We start from the raw sequence: 15,275 nt of genomic DNA, 5'->3' as shown, positions 1-15,275 counted from the left end.
GGTGGTTCCTCTTGTCACAAACATCTGTGGGGGCCATCCCATCCCAGAAGGACCAGGTTAAAAGCGTGGCTCCTGAACCCACGCTGGTGTCCCAAAAACCAGCCACAAGGAGCAAAGACCATCCAAAGAGCAGCTAGAGGATCGACTCTAAAGCAACACAAAAATAACTGGAGTAAAATATTAACTGTAGAATCTAACAGGTGGGTATATGTTCACTATACAATTCTTTCAATGATTCTGTATGTTTGTTTTCCCAAGTTAAAAACTAAATGAAGCATTACGCAAAGAACACTTTTAACAGAAACAGAAAATCTTTTTCCTAAAGCCTTTTCACATTCTTTTCATCAAAGAAGGCCAGGTCCCATCACTGAGGCAATTAACTCTGATTTCCAGGGTGATTAATAATAATGGCTCATAACTGGTACAGGGCATTCAATAATTTGTGAACAGTAGCTCTCATGGGAGGGAGGGTCAAGTGGAACCTACTCAACATGGGCCCACTTCAGAGGGTGGGAGCCACTGAAAGCAGAACCTCAGCGTGACAGCTCTTCCCCGGCTACAATACCCAGCAGCCCGCATTAGGCAGATGGCAGGGGAGTTAAGCTGGCTACAGAGCACCACAAGGCTGGAAGTGGCAGGAGAGCAGTGAGCAGATTAACGCCTGATCCTCTGCCCTCAAAGAGCCCCTGACCCATTTCTCTGTTGGGAAAGGAAACTGCTGTGGTAAGACAGGCAGAGGGGCAGAGAGGCTGTGGCCAACACCGGTAGTTTCAAAAGAGTGCTCTATTTTGTTCTGGAGGGGGGCAGCGGATGGAACTGTGAAGAGTAACAAGGGGCATCAGATGACACAAGTGCACTATCTGAGAGCCACGTGGTTAAGGTGTCAACCACACATGCTTTTCTTAGGAAAAGTAAAATTCAGCCCTCCCCTTACACCCTCCGGCCTAGGTTCTTCATATCACGGACTCTAGCCGAAGTCCGGTGCAGCCACACCACAATCCAAAAATCCACAGGTGTTTCAGGAACAATCACCTGGGGGCTATCTCGAAACCCTGCACCAGAGCACAAGAGAATGTGCTCAGTGGGTAAAGAGAATGGGCCATGGCCTGGGGATGGCCCAGGATGAACAAACCGTCCCCTTACGAGAAGGGAGAGACCCGGGCAAAGTTAGGTCTTGGAGTTCTGCAAAGTTAAGGTCTGGGCGGTCCCGGCCCAGCTGAGCCAGGAAGTACGCCTCTTCAGGTCATCGGCTTCTTGGACAATGCAAGCAGAAACTCGGGGGCCTGTCCCTCCTGTGCTTAAAGACTCCAAGCCTTGTTCTGAGACCACACATGTGAGCTCCTTGGCCGTCGGGTGTCTTGGAACTGGTGTTTGGGCGGAGGCGGGGGGAGGGGGACTGTCTGTCTTTCTAACTGATTACCAGAGGCAGCCTGGGTTCCAGGGTCAGATTCACCGGCCCTAGGTGCTTCCTAGGCCCGCTGGGCAAGGGCAAGGGCATGGGCAAGGGCTCCGGCGGAGTCTGTGGGAGACCCGGCATAAGGGCGGAGGCGGTCAGGGCAACAGGTGACAAGCCGCGCCTGGAGGGAAGTTCTCCGCTCCAGATACGATAGCAACTAGAGGTGCCCCGTGAGTCCGGCCGGCCACCCGCAGCACTTACGCGCTCGTGGGTCCACAGTGGGACAGAACCGAAACTTTCTGCGGCCAAGCGGAAGAGTACGAGAGCGCGGCGTAGGCGGCCATGATACGCAGACCCCGCCACAGGCTGGCGCAGACTACAACTTCCAGCATGCTCCACAGGGCCTCTGTCTACAACTCCCATCGGACCCCACGGACAGACGAGTGCGGACTACAACTCCCGGCATGCTCCGCAGAGCGGATGCTCACTACTGCCAGGGGTTCCACGGGGTCGACCTGCTTTAAATTAACCCTTGCAATCCCTGGGAGCACGTGTGTCCACAAATCGTATGTCTGGGATCCTGAAAGCAGTGCTGTACACGTGTGGCTTTTGAGAACTTGAAACGGGACTAGTTTGAGTTGAATTGTACATATGCTGTAAGTGCAAAATACACCTGAGTTCCAAAAGAATGTAAAATAGCTCATTAACATTTTTATATTGATTCCATGTTGAAATAATGTTTTAATATATTGGGCTAAATAAAAAGCATTATATATTTTTGGGCCTAATGGTCTATCTTTTCATCCCCCTTGCTACTTAACACAGGGACCTGCTTAAAATCACTGCTCAAAAACTATGTGTTAATGAATGAACTACCACCCCTAACTTCTCCCTACTCTCTGCCCAATTTCTAAGTTACATTTTCTATTTATAAGTTGTGAAGCACTCTGAGGCTGCACTCAATAGAACAAAATGCACTCATCAGTAATGAATGGTCACAAGAGAGGAGAGCAACAGTACCTGGAGTACTTCAGCCTATGAACTGGGCTCCAAAACACCTTTCTACCTCACAGGACTTGGCCGTTGGTGTCCAGTCAGGAGCCATGGCCCAAACATTACAAATGCACAAAGAGGGGAGTTACCTGGTAGAATAATTCGGGAAAGGAAACAGATTTAGGCTACGTCATCTCATTAGCCATCTTTTCTGAGTTAGGTGTAGAGAAGGCAGTGAGTTAGATGACTGGAATAGTCAATTTGTGGGGGCTGGGGACAAGTGATTTCCATCCTTCCTGTTAGGATGGAAACAATGAAAGGAAAAGGGAAGAGGAGGAAGGAGATGGCAAGGGGAAGTCATTCCTCCTGAAATGCAGTCCCCCTAAAACTGAGTTCCCCTGCCAAGGGAACAGACACAGGTGGGTACTTCCTTCCCCAGACTCCCACAGTTCACTGCAAAGTGCCTTGGAATAATTTTCATGACACATTTAAGGTGTTCGTTCCCAGTTGTGTGGACAATCAAGCCAGGTCGTTCTCTCTCAGTCAAGAGGGTTCATCCAGGTCACCTGGAAAAAGGGCCAAGGTTCCCTGGGAAGGAAGTAATCCTATGGAAATCTTTCCCCACACAGGAATGACCAGAGGCTGGCCAACTTGAGAGTGGGGCTTTGTGGTCTCACTCCCCCCAACGTGGCCCTCCCACAGCCTTTGCACAGAGCCCGGAACAGGCCCTCTAAAAAAGTGGCCAGGGACCTCCTGGAGGTCTACATATCCCTCCCTCACCCCCACCCTCGTCTCTACTCCCTGCAACCATCCAATTCCATGTGCCATCTGTTGCCCATGTCTTCTCTCTAACTGTGGGTGATGCTCAAGGCTGATTTTCTTTTTTCTTTTAGTAAGTTTTTTAAAAAATTAATTTATTTATCTGGTTGTGCCAGGTCCTAGTTGCGGCAGGTGGGCTCCTTAGTTGCGGCTCAAGGGCTCCTTAGTTGCAGCATGCAAACTCTTAGTTGCGGCATGCATGTGGGATCCAGTTCCCTGGCCAGGGATTGAAGCCAGTCCCCCTGCATTGGGAGTGTGGAGTCTTAACCACTGTGCCACCAGGGAAGTTCCCAAGGCTGATTTTCTGAAATGATAAAGTCAAGGAGCCAGGCCACCTTTGTCATCCTTTGGTCCTTCTAGCCACACTCTTTCGTGGAGGGGATAGTGGTGTGGGATGTGGGGGGATTGCAACAACCCTACACCTAAAATCTGGGCTGACCCCAAGGTAGAGAGGGGAGCTCTGTACTCGGAATAACTTGGTGAGGATTTAGGATAACTTTCTTTCCCTTACCAAAATCCCCTGCAAACCTGCCAAATACATCCTACCAAGTTTTCAGAATGCCTGAAATTCCCAGCAGGAAGTGGTTACCACTCCTTCTGGCTGGAGGGTTAATCTTCGGAAGGTACTTGTTCAGGCACCATGGGTCATGAGACAGAGAAAACCTTGGACTTGAAGACAGAAAACATGGGTGCCAGACCAGGGGACAGATAGGGACAGAAAGCTGAGGCTAGGAGCTCTCAAGACAGACTTGGCCTCCTGGAAAATTTCACCTAAGGCCTGAGTGGAGCCAATTTCCTACCATCCTGACCCACACAGGGCTTGTTTGATACTTTATCTCCAGTCCTCCTTCTGTATCACTCCTTTCACCCAAGATCTTAACCCAGATCCTTCATAAGCAGAGAACTTTTGAGAATCCTAAAGAATGATCTTGGGTAGAAATGAGGGGAACATAACCAGCCTGAGGTAAGTCAGTACCTGCTAATCTTTTATTTGCATATATGATACAGTGATGCTTTCTGTTTTTATGAGATGATTTTAAGAGTAATTCATATTTGTCCCGTCACAGGCAGGTTTCACAAATGAAAGCCGTGAGTTCAGCAAACCAGGCACTGTCTGGGCTGGTGGGCCCAAGAGAAGAGTTCATGGGAAGCCCATTGGTGTGGTGCCTGGTGTTGACCGGAAGACATAAGCAAGTGTGAGAAGAAGAAACAGAAGTAGCAAAGAGCCAAAAAGATGGTCTCCTATCCTCTTACGCAACCAACCACAAACATTGCTGGGCACTGAGGGAGGTTCTAGACATGCAACATGGGGTTTGTGCCCTCAAGGAACTTCCACTCTGGCTTGGGTCATCTGAGGTCTGGGGCTGCCCCAGGCTTGGAGGCATGTTCCTATTTAGAGATCAGCAAGGTTTCTCTCTTGCTGATTTTGTCCGAGAGTGTGGAGGTGGAAATGCTGTGAAGAGGATCTTCTCTCAGAGCTGCTGTGGATTTTTTATGCTCCAGGAGTGGTAGGAGGTCTGCAGCACTGGGTCCAGGGCACCTTTTTTTGACTGGAGTAGGAGGGATAGGCCCACAATGGTCCAGTTGAGGTTGAGCAGTGGTTTCAGTGGGTAGCGGGAGGGGAAAGCAGGAGGTTGTGGTCCATGAAGAGTGTGGTCAGCGAATGTGGAGTGTGGTCACTGGGGTGCAGCTTGTGTGTTGCTTCCTTCAGCAGTCCTGCCCAGGTTCCCTTTCTGGTAGGATGGATGCCCCTCCATCTTCCCATTCATACCTCTCCTTCTCTGTGCCTCTTCCCTTGGATTCCCAAGGAGCTAGATTAGGAGAAGACTCTGGATTAAAAAGATTACCCTGGGAGCTAGTCTACTAGGGATGCCAAAACATCACTAGAAATGCAAAGAGACAAATGTGATTGTACTGATGAAGTGCTCCCAGGGATACAGCTATATGTGTTGAAAAGAATACTTAGATAAGTATCTTGGGATATGAAGGAATGGGATGGGGCGAGAAGATGGTGGAGTGAGGCTCTCAAAGGGCATGCATGCTCTGTAGTGATACAAGCTCCCCAAACCTGCCTTCTAAGAAGAGTGGGCTCAAAACCTGCTTTGGTTTGGCGAAGTGGGTGTGTCAGTGGAGCCCTCTGCTCTTCTGCTCCCTGGGCTCAGCCCGCCCTCTGAACAAAAGTTGAATAAAATTTTAATAATATCAATTTGAAGGAGTGCAGAATGATTAGCCTGACCAGAAGCTCACAGGCTTAGCTCTGACCCCATAACTGTCTTTCCTTTTGCTGTTCCTTTCTTCTGTGGTGAGTGATGGCCCCACCAACTGGCTATATAAGTCCACGGGAGTTTTATCCCTTCACGGGTGCACTACCCAGCCCTCTCCAACAGGTGCTACAGGCCTGATTCTTAAAACTAAACCCTCACTCTTCCCCAGTCAGGTCAAACTCCTTCAAGGCTGGCTGCCCAGGGGCAAATAGATCATTGATCAATTGCAGCTGGAAGTGAAGGGGAAAATGCTTTACAAGCTCTCTAGGCTCCAGGTGAGGGCTATATTAGCAGCTACTTTATTCAACAAGCATGTATTGAGTGCCTGCTGAGTGCAAAGTCCTGCTCAAGGGACTGTGGAAGACTCTGGAATTCCCATTTTCAAGGAGTTGCAGCCAAATGTTCCTAACTGGGGTGCATGTCAGAATCACATGGGGAGCTTTTCCAAAGACCCCTCTCCAGAGCTGAATCAGGTTCACAGATTGAGACCAGGTCTGTGCGGTATGGGGAAGCTCAGAGGGTGGTTTTTATCTGTGTCCTTGGATGTGAAGCTCTGGGACAGTGTAAGAGACAGGCATGTGTACCACTAACTAAAAAGCAAGGGCAAGTTTAGCCAATGCCACAGAGAGAGATAAGCAACGTGCTCTGAGAGTGGAGACTAGCAAAGAAAGGTTAATATTTATAAAGCAGCAGCCTGGGCAAACAAGGTAGAATATGTCACATGGGCATGGCTCTTACAAAGAGCACAAATTGTAAGAATAATGACAGCTATCATTCTTTTCTCCCACTCAGTACACAGTGATAGAACACCAGGGCCCATGCTTGGCAGGGTGCAAGACCAGGTTCCTGCCCTCTGGCAGTTTGCAGTGTGATGGGGCAGGGAGATAGGACATCCATGGGTGTAACTACGACATGTTGGAGAGTGCCAAATACTACTTTAGAGAGAACAAGCAGAGTGCTGTGGCAACCCAGAGAGTGCTCTTCTGATTTACAGATTGTGGACACCTTCCTGAAGGAGCTGGCATTTCAGCTGGGGCTTGTAGGTTAGGGAGTAGAAGGCCCAGCACGACAAAGGCCCAGAGGAGACTGGGAGAAGGGTATCTGGGAAAGGACCCGTGGTCTTTTGTGGCTGGATCCCAGGCTGCTTGGGGGGTGGGGGCTTACGTTGGAATAAAATTAGAAAGAATGGAAAAGTTAGTTGGCACCAGATTGTAGGGGCCTTTATTTACATGCAAATAAAGCCTAAGGTGTTTGGGCTTTATTTGCATGTAACATGGAGCCACTGAGGGTTCTGAAGCACCTTGATGTCAATGCAGAGGACGCTTGGTGGGGAAAGAGATGAGCAGCAGGAAGATGCAGAGGAAGTGAGGCGGTTTGGGGACGAAGCCACAGGCATGTGAGAGACACCGGGAAGGTGACATCAACAGGACCTGGCCGTGGGAGTGGGAGTGGAGGGAAAGGAAATGCAGGGCTCAAAGATAACTTGGTTTTGGGGGGAAGCTGGGACCATCAGCCAGGAGGGGGAGAACATTTTAGGTGGAACATGATGAATCGGAAATGTCAGCTCAATATCCACCTGGAGAGGAGGAGATGCTGGAGGAATCTTCACTCTGGATGCCTTCATCAAGGTGGGTGTATAGTTATCTGGGCCTTCAGAGCTGGACTGTTGGCACCTGGAGGGTAGCATCTGCATCTCATTCATTTTTATATCCTCCAAATAAATGCCGACAGAAGATGGCGCTTATCGCGTTCCTTCTTAAGATTTATAGACTAAATATGCAAGTGCCAGTTCACGTGCTAGAAACTGGAACTATGACACAGAACACGTCTCGAGTCCACCTGTGGGTTTTTAGAATCCAGATTTCCTTCTGACTAAGCTTATTTGAGGATGTGATTACTTCTGTTCTGCAGACAGCCCCATCCAGCAGTCATCCAGAGCCAACCCCCTCCAAAATCAGCTGGGACAGCCCTACAATCAGGGAGGGGAGAGACTGTCTTGCCAGCAGCCTACATTTGCACAACTGAATTTCAGACCCTCATAAAGTCTTGAGGGATGCTCCTTTCAGGGAATGCTTTCATATTTTAGAGCCTTCTGAACTAAGCAAGGATAAGAAATCTATGTCTGAATGAAGGAATAAATGCTAAAAGATTTTCTCAAAATCTAAGAAACGTTTTTCTGGATGGCAATATAAAATTTCCAGATGGGGAAATTTTCTGCAGAAAGGGGGCATATAGGACCCCTTGATGTAATGTACTTCTTTCACTCCCATCGCTGCAGTGGTAGCGTTTCCCAGTGCTATGCCTTCTATGCTCCTTCCTGCCCTACTTCTCCTTCAGCTCCACCTCCTCCAGCTCCTCTGTCTACCTCCACCTGCCCCACCTAACTCCCTTTCAGTAGAAGGAGGTGCCATCATAGGTGAAGGCACCTGGGGGGTGAGGTGACGGGGGAAGGCCAGGTGCCTGTTGCCGGCAGAGCCAGAAGCGCCGGAGCAGACTTTTGAGGTGTCTGCGGAACTTGACCCCGACAAAGACGTAGAGCACCGGGTTGAAGCAGCAGTGGGAGAAGGCAACGTTGCGGCAGATGAGCAGGGCATAATCCAGCTGCTGGCTGACCTCACAGCTCTGAATGACCCCAAGTTTCAACAGTGTCTGCAGAAACAGGATCAGGTTGTAGGGAGCCCAGCTGAGGAAGTATGCTGCCACAATGGTGAAGATGAGCCTGACTGTCCGGTGGCGCCGTTTGGACCGCGAGCGGAACAGGGTCCTGAGAATCTCCACGTAGCAGAACAGGATAATCCCCAAAGAGAGAAGGAAGATGATGTTGTGCTGGTAGACTGAGGCTAGGAACCACTCGAGTTCTGAATAATCACAGCCCGAAGGGAACACCTTGTGGAAGATGGCGTCGGGGATGGAGGCCAGGATGCTGGCCGCCCACACAGCTATGGTCACCAGCACGCGGCACTGGAGGGTGTGGACACGCAGGGATGAGATGGGACTCACCACGGACAGGTAGCGATGGACGGTCATGACGGTCAGGAAGGAGATGCTGCTGTAGAGGCTGATGGAGAAGATCATGTTGAGGAGCTTGCAAAAGAAGTCTCCCAGCAACCAGCCCCAGTGGTACCCCAAGATCCACACGGGCAACAAGCAGGAGAACACCAGGTCTGAGAGACACAAGTTGAGGATGAAGACGTTGGTGAGGGACTCCAGGTTCTCATACTTCACCAGGACCCACAACACCAGGCTGTTGCCCACCATGCTGAGGAAGAACACCAGGCAGTACAGGATGGTGGTGCTGAAGGTGGCAAAGACAAAGGTCTTCTTCTCACACAGAAAGCTCTGAGGATCATACTCAAAAGGGGTGGTGGTCTCCGGGATGTCTGAGGGCTCCATCTAGACGTTGAGAGCATCTGAAGTGATACAGACATGGAGTTCAAAGCCATGTGGTTAGGCTAGAGAGCAATAGGACCCATGAGACAAAAAAGTGTGGTCCATGGTCCAGCTACTGGTCGGCGAACTATTTATAATGAAATAAGGAACTTTTGCCAAAACGTGAAGTCACTAAGCATGCTGTTTAGTTTGGTTAGCATTTTTTCTTAGCAAGACTTTCTTGAAGGAAGTGACACATTAATTTACAGTATGTCATAAGCCCCTTCTCTTCTTGAAGACTGTCATTTGAGTAACACTAAGCTAGACCAGTGTCCCAGTAGGTGGAGGAGAAAGACAGTGGAACTGGATTCAAAGACCTGAGATCAAATGTGGGGCCCAATATCACGTTCCTGGGCAAGCTTTTTAACCTTTCTGAACCTTGGGTCCTCATCTACAAAACAGGACTAATGATCCCAGAGTCATTCCTTCATTTATTCAACAAATATCTACTAAGCATTTACTATGCCCACCTGCCTTTCCCTCTCCTCTCCCTCTGTCCCTCCCTTCCTTTCTTTCTTCCTCTGCTCCCTCCTTTTCTTCCTCCCGTGAAATGTACAAACGCTGATGGCAGGATTGTTTCAGGAAACTTGCTGTCTCCAGGAACTAGTCCAAAAAGAGAAGACACAAAAGGAGCAAACATCTCTCTCACGTAAATCCAATTATGAAATAATCTCAAGACTTCAGTGAATGTTGAGAATCTGGGAGACCAAATCCCCACTAACACAGAGGATTAACTCTCAGAGCAGAAAGCTTCATCATCTGGGAGTTTGGTCTACAGAGAATCTTACAAGCAAGTGGAAATAACCTAGTGTCCAATAGGAGGGGAGTAGCTAAGAAAACATATGGTCAAATTGATTTAATCCTCTGTGCTAGTGAGATTTTAGAAATAGTGAGACTAGGACTTCCCTGGTGGTGCAGTGGTTAAGAATCCGCCTGCCAATGCAGGGGACACAGGTTCGAGCCCTGGTCCAGGAAGATCCCACATGCCGCAGAACAACTAAGCCCGTGTGCCACAACTACTGAGCCTGCGCTCTAGAGCCCACGAGCCACAACTAGTGAGCCCACGCACCGCAACTACGGAAGCCTGCATGCCTAGAGTCCGTGCTCCGCAACAAGAGAAGCCACCACCACGAGAAGCCCGCGCACCGCAACAAAGAGTAGCCCCCGCACGCCACAACTACAGAAAGCCTGTGTGCAGCAGCGAAGACCCAATGCAGCCAAAAATAAAATATAAATAAATAAATAAATTTATATATTAAAAAAAAAGAAATAGTGGGACTAGAAGGCCAAGGAGACAAAAGAGAAAAAGTGATTGAAGAGCTGGAAATTTCATTGAGAGGCAAATGAAGCTGCAGGGCCTCAGATGGGAGACTCGGATGAAGCATCTGCCTGAAACAGATAAGACAGCTCTCATCATCCACTATGTGCCAGGCACTGTGCTAACACATTATACTCAACTGCTCCCTTAATCCTGCAACGCTCTCTCTTAAGATGTGACCATTTCCATTTTACAGAAGAGGAGACAGGTTCAGACTGGTAAAATGACCTTCTCAATGTTATAAAGCCAGGAAGCAGCAAGGAGGGCCAAGACTGGAACCCAGGCTTTATGACCTTGTATTCTGAGGAGGAGAACTGGAGAAATAGTTTCCCACTTCCTAGTTTGGGACAGGAAGAATAATAGGGGTGAGCGTGCAGTCTCAAAATGTACCCTATTTTAGGTAGTTAAATCAATTTGTGTCTCTAAACACAAAAGTGAAGATAGTTGAAAATATTAATATGGTTGTTTTGTTTTGTATTCTTTTGATATCTAGAGAGGGATACATATGCTTTTGCATGTTTACTGTCCACTTCTGTTTCTTATTTTTAAAGTGTTTATGGATTTTATTCATTTTTCTACTTGGGATAACACTGTTTTTCTTACGGATTTTTAAGAGCACTTTAGTCTGGTCAACCCATTCTGCTTTTCACTATGTCTTATGGTCTTATTTTTTTGACATTTAGAAATTGGGTACTTACATTTTAAAGAAGAGCTTATCTGACTCAATGCAACAGCCCTTAATGACCAATGACATATGCCAGGCGCTATGATAGATGCTGGATTATATGGTATGAACGTAATAGACTCTATCTACAAGAAGCTTACAGTTTAGAATGAAATCAGAAATGATACAAATACCTGGGATTTCCTGTAGTGTGACAAGTTGGAAGTGGAGATATTTGGGAACAGGGGGTTTGTAAGCACCCTTCATATCGTACAAAGCCAAAGCTGGTTGTTTGAAAAAAAATTTTTTAAAGGTACTAAAACTCTAGCTAGACTGAGAACAAAAAGAGAGAGAACACAAACTGTCAATAGCAGGTATGAAAGAGTGCAGATCTTACAGACTTTAAAAGAATAACAGAGAAATATTATGATCAGTTATAACGAATTCAACAACTTAAACGAAATGGACAGACTTCTTTAAAAATTCAACCTACCAGAACTGACATGAAATGATATGACATAGTCCTACCTTTATTCTAGTAATTTAGTTAACTCTAAAAAACTGTCCCAGATGATTTTTCTAGTGCGTTCTCTCAAACATTTAAGAAAGAATTAACAATGATCTTAGGCAAACTACCTGAAATACAGGATGGAATATTCCCAAATTGTTTTATGAGGCCAGCATAGCCCTGATACCAAACCAGAGAAAAATATTACAACAGAAAACTATAGACCAATATCCCTCATGAAGATAGACATAAAAATCCTTAGCCAAATATTTGCAAATCAAATCCAGCAATATATTTTAAAAGGTTAATACGTCATGACCAAGTGTTTATCCCAGAAGTATGAAGTTGGTTTAATATTTGAAAATCAATCAATTTAAGTGACCATATTAAGACAAAAACTATATGATCCTTTTTGATAAATGCAGAAGAGCATTTGACAAAACTCAACACTCATTCATGATATAAACACTCAGCAAACTAGAAATAAAAGGGATATCAGGCACCTACAAAAAACATTCCAGTTTTTTGTTGGTTATTGATTCATTTACTCAAATTTTCAGAGGAGCTGCCAGTCAGGGCCTGGTAGCCCTTGGGCATAGAAAGAAGAATGGTGCCAAACCCCAAACCTCTCTGAGTTACATCCTAGGAGTTTGGTTCCCTTTGCCTGTCATTGCTCTCCCACCCCATCTCTGAAGCCCACTTCAATTCTAACAGAGTAACTTTAGCTTTCTGGTCCACATTATAATTTGGATTGAGAAATACAGCTCTAAATTACCCAAACACTAATAATAACAGTGCCTTACACAGAGACTTATAACCAAACACCTCCACTTTCTTTAGCACAAGGAAAAGCAAAGCATTATATATGATAGTTGTACTCAAAGCACGGTCCACAGACCTGCTTTTTAGCAACACAGGTTTTTGGCAATCCCCAGATCCAGGGAATCAGAGCCTCTGGAGGGAGGGCTCAGGAATCTGCATTATTTACCTGCTCTCCAGGTGGTTCTGATACCTACCTGGGAGTTTAAGAACTCCTGCTATAGGCTATTAGAAGTAGAGGAAAACATATGTTTGAAATGTTTGTAAAGGAACTCACCTATATCTGCACCTCTTTACACGCGTCTTGAGGCAGAAATGGTGCTTCTTTGTTTCATATTTTGCGCAAAGAAACCGAAACACCTACCCTTCCCAGTAGGCTAGAGGAAGGTGGGGGAAGGCTAATGTGCAGAGTCTCAGAGGGAGACAGAGGGAGAGACAGCGAGTCTTCCTAATCCCTCCTCTTCCCACCACTAGGCGTCCTGGCTTGATCTGCTCCCAACCCCCCACTCCACCCAAGACCTCATGTAGAACCTGGCTACGTCACTCGTCACTTGGAAAAGAGCTGGTCACCCAGCCTGTCTCCACAGGAAGGTGGGGTCCACAGCTTAGGGGTCATCTAAGCCCCTGGGTTCCACCAAGGATAGATGCAGGTAATTTTGGAGTTGGAAGGGATCCTAAAAGATAATGTATTTTTTTAAAGTGGTATTTTAATCTTATCAAAAATTATACTTGATTACTGTACCAGTAATGCTTATTATTATTTTAAATTGAAATAATTCATGTAACAAAAAATTTAGCATTTTAAATTGTATAATTCAGTAGTTTTGGGCATATTCACAATGTTGTACACCACCATTACTATCCAATTCAGAACATTTCCATCACCCCGAAAGAAATTCATGCTTGTTTGCCAGCAGAAAATCCTACTCCTTACCTCGCTCCATCTCTTGGCAACCACTAATCTACTTTCTGTCTCTATGGTTTTGCCTATTCTGGACATTTCATGTAAGTGGAATCATATGTGACCTTTTGTGTCTGGCTACTTTCACTTAGCATAATATTTTGAGGGCTCATCCATGTTGTAGCATGTATCAGTACTTCATTCCTTCTTATGGTTGAATAATATTCCACTGCATGGATAAGCCACATTTCAACCAGTCATCAATTAAATGACATTTGGGTTGTTTCTACTTTTTGGTTATGATGAATAATGCTGCTCTGAACGTTCACTTGTAAATTTCTGTATGGATATATATTTTCAATGCTCTTGGGTATTTACCTAGGAGTGGAATTGCTGGATTGTTTGGTAACCCCATGTTTAGCTTTTTGAGGAACTTCCAAATCATTTTCCACAGAGCTGTGCCATTTTATTTTCCCACCAGTAATGTATGAAGGCTCCAATTCTGTTGATTTTCTCTGCAACAATGGGATCGTATGATGTACGTTGATTTATCCTTTTTCCATTAAACAAAATGGAATGAAAGTCTTTCCAAGCCTTCTTCTTTATAACAGCTGGAAAGTGTTCCACTGCATTATGGTATCAGGCTTTACCTATTTTCCTGTCAATGGACATCCAGTTTGCTTTCAATTTTTAAAATTATCACAATGCTGCAGGGATTAAAGGTATATCTAATACATACACCTTTAATGTACTGGTGTTGAATTACTGTAGGATGGATTTCTAGAAGTGGTGCATTTCTGGGTCATAGGGAATGTGCATTTTACATTTTGGTAAGTACTGCCAAAATACTTACTATTTAGAACCTCTAAAATGGTTGTATTTATTTACATTTCCAAAATAGTGTATACCTGGTCAAAATTAGGTGTTACTAACTTTAAAAATTTTGGTCATTCTGAAAGGATACTTGCAGTATCACGTTGTTTTGATTAAAATATTGTTATTTTGAGTTAGGAATTTTCTCTACAGATTTATTGTCCAATTGTGTGTGTGTGTAATTGTTCCTTGCTGAGGTAGGTAATTATTGCAAGGACTCATATAGCAAGTGTTTAACAAATGTTTGTTCCCTAAATATGAAGACACAATTTGAAACTAACGTTTTCACATTTCCTCACATTTGGTTTCATTGTGAAAAAAGTTCATGCTCTCACCTTAAACAGAAAGTTCTAAAACACTGGTCAGGCTGGACAAAGATGGAATTGAGTTCCAGCCTCATACAGACTCGCCGTACAGAAGGGGAAGTTCAGTTCTGGGTAAAGCACAATGTGGATAGGGGCCTGGTTATGACATTCAGGGTCTGGACCCATCTGTGGGGGAGTGGGATTCAGGGCAGAGACCAGCATCAGAGGTCTTTGGCATCAGCATCAGAGTGGGGCTCTTGGCGGGAATTAATTGCTGTTAATAGGGGAACCACTGACTCTAGATCCCCAGGGTCTCATGATCTAATTGGACCAAGTCCAGCAAGATGGATGGTTCTGTTTGAGCCTCAGCCCCATGCACATGAGAACAGGTACAGGCATGGGCACATGAAAGGTCTTGCAGCTTTGGGAGCCCTTGCAGACAGCATCCTGGCTTCACTGGGAAGTACATTCACAGGGCACAGGAGGGAGGAGGCTGACAGCATCCAGAAGGCCCATCCACCTCTCTGTTGGAACATCTAGCCCCTGGCTGGGGTGGCCCTAGTGGGAGAGACTAGAGCTAGTGTTTGATTTGGGCAGAGGTATGCTAGAGCTGGCTCATACCAGCTTGTGTGCGTTTTATTTTTAGGAATTTTATGAGTTGGTTGCTGTTGCATTAGTAGCATGAAATCAACCATGGTAGAAGTACTGACACCTTGGAATCTGGCAATCACTGCAAATCAGGGCTTTTCCCTCTGGAGAGCTGGTTGTTAAAATTTACCAGCACACCACTAGATAGAAGGTTAGCATTTTCTTAGAATTGCTCCTGAGATAAAGTCCCAAATTCCTATCCTTGCTGGTGTAGTGGTATCATTCAGGATTCCAGAAGGGGACAGATGGCCCTCTCAAAAGGGTGACTGAAGACAGTGCAAGGAAAGGACTTTTACAAAGGTGTGGGCAGGGTGTAGGGAATGCAAGCAGCGATGGTG

At 46.1% G+C, this 15,275-nt stretch overlaps 2 protein-coding genes across 6 annotated transcripts in view; both read right to left on the bottom strand.

The window, feature by feature from the left end:
* Positions 1 to 1,788, bottom strand: part of FYCO1 (FYVE and coiled-coil domain autophagy adaptor 1) — an 86,467-nt gene extending 84,679 nt beyond the window's left edge. For 2 of the 5 annotated variants that reach the window (XM_068559336.1, XM_068559338.1), the window contains exon 1: positions 1,658 to 1,788. The gene's annotated coding sequence lies outside the window, so the exon portion shown is untranslated. The remainder of the gene's footprint in view (positions 1 to 1,657) is intronic. The other 3 variants (XM_068559337.1, XM_068559339.1, XM_068559335.1) reach the window with 2 other exon arrangements.
* Positions 1,789 to 7,863: 6,075 nt separating this feature from the next.
* On the bottom strand, positions 7,864 to 8,874 carry XCR1 (X-C motif chemokine receptor 1). The gene has a single exon (XM_068559105.1). The coding sequence runs from the start codon at positions 8,863 to 8,865 to the stop codon at positions 7,864 to 7,866; it is 1,002 nt and encodes a 333-aa protein (XP_068415206.1). The 5' UTR covers positions 8,866 to 8,874.
* Between the last annotated feature and the right edge of the window lie 6,401 nt (positions 8,875 to 15,275).

Source organism: Eschrichtius robustus, chromosome 12 (genome assembly GCF_028021215.1).
Source record: "Eschrichtius robustus isolate mEscRob2 chromosome 12, mEscRob2.pri, whole genome shotgun sequence".
NCBI lineage: Eukaryota > Metazoa > Chordata > Mammalia > Artiodactyla > Eschrichtiidae > Eschrichtius > Eschrichtius robustus.
The sequence above is the reverse complement of the archived record's forward strand: the minus strand, read 5'-3'. Positions and strand labels throughout refer to the sequence as shown.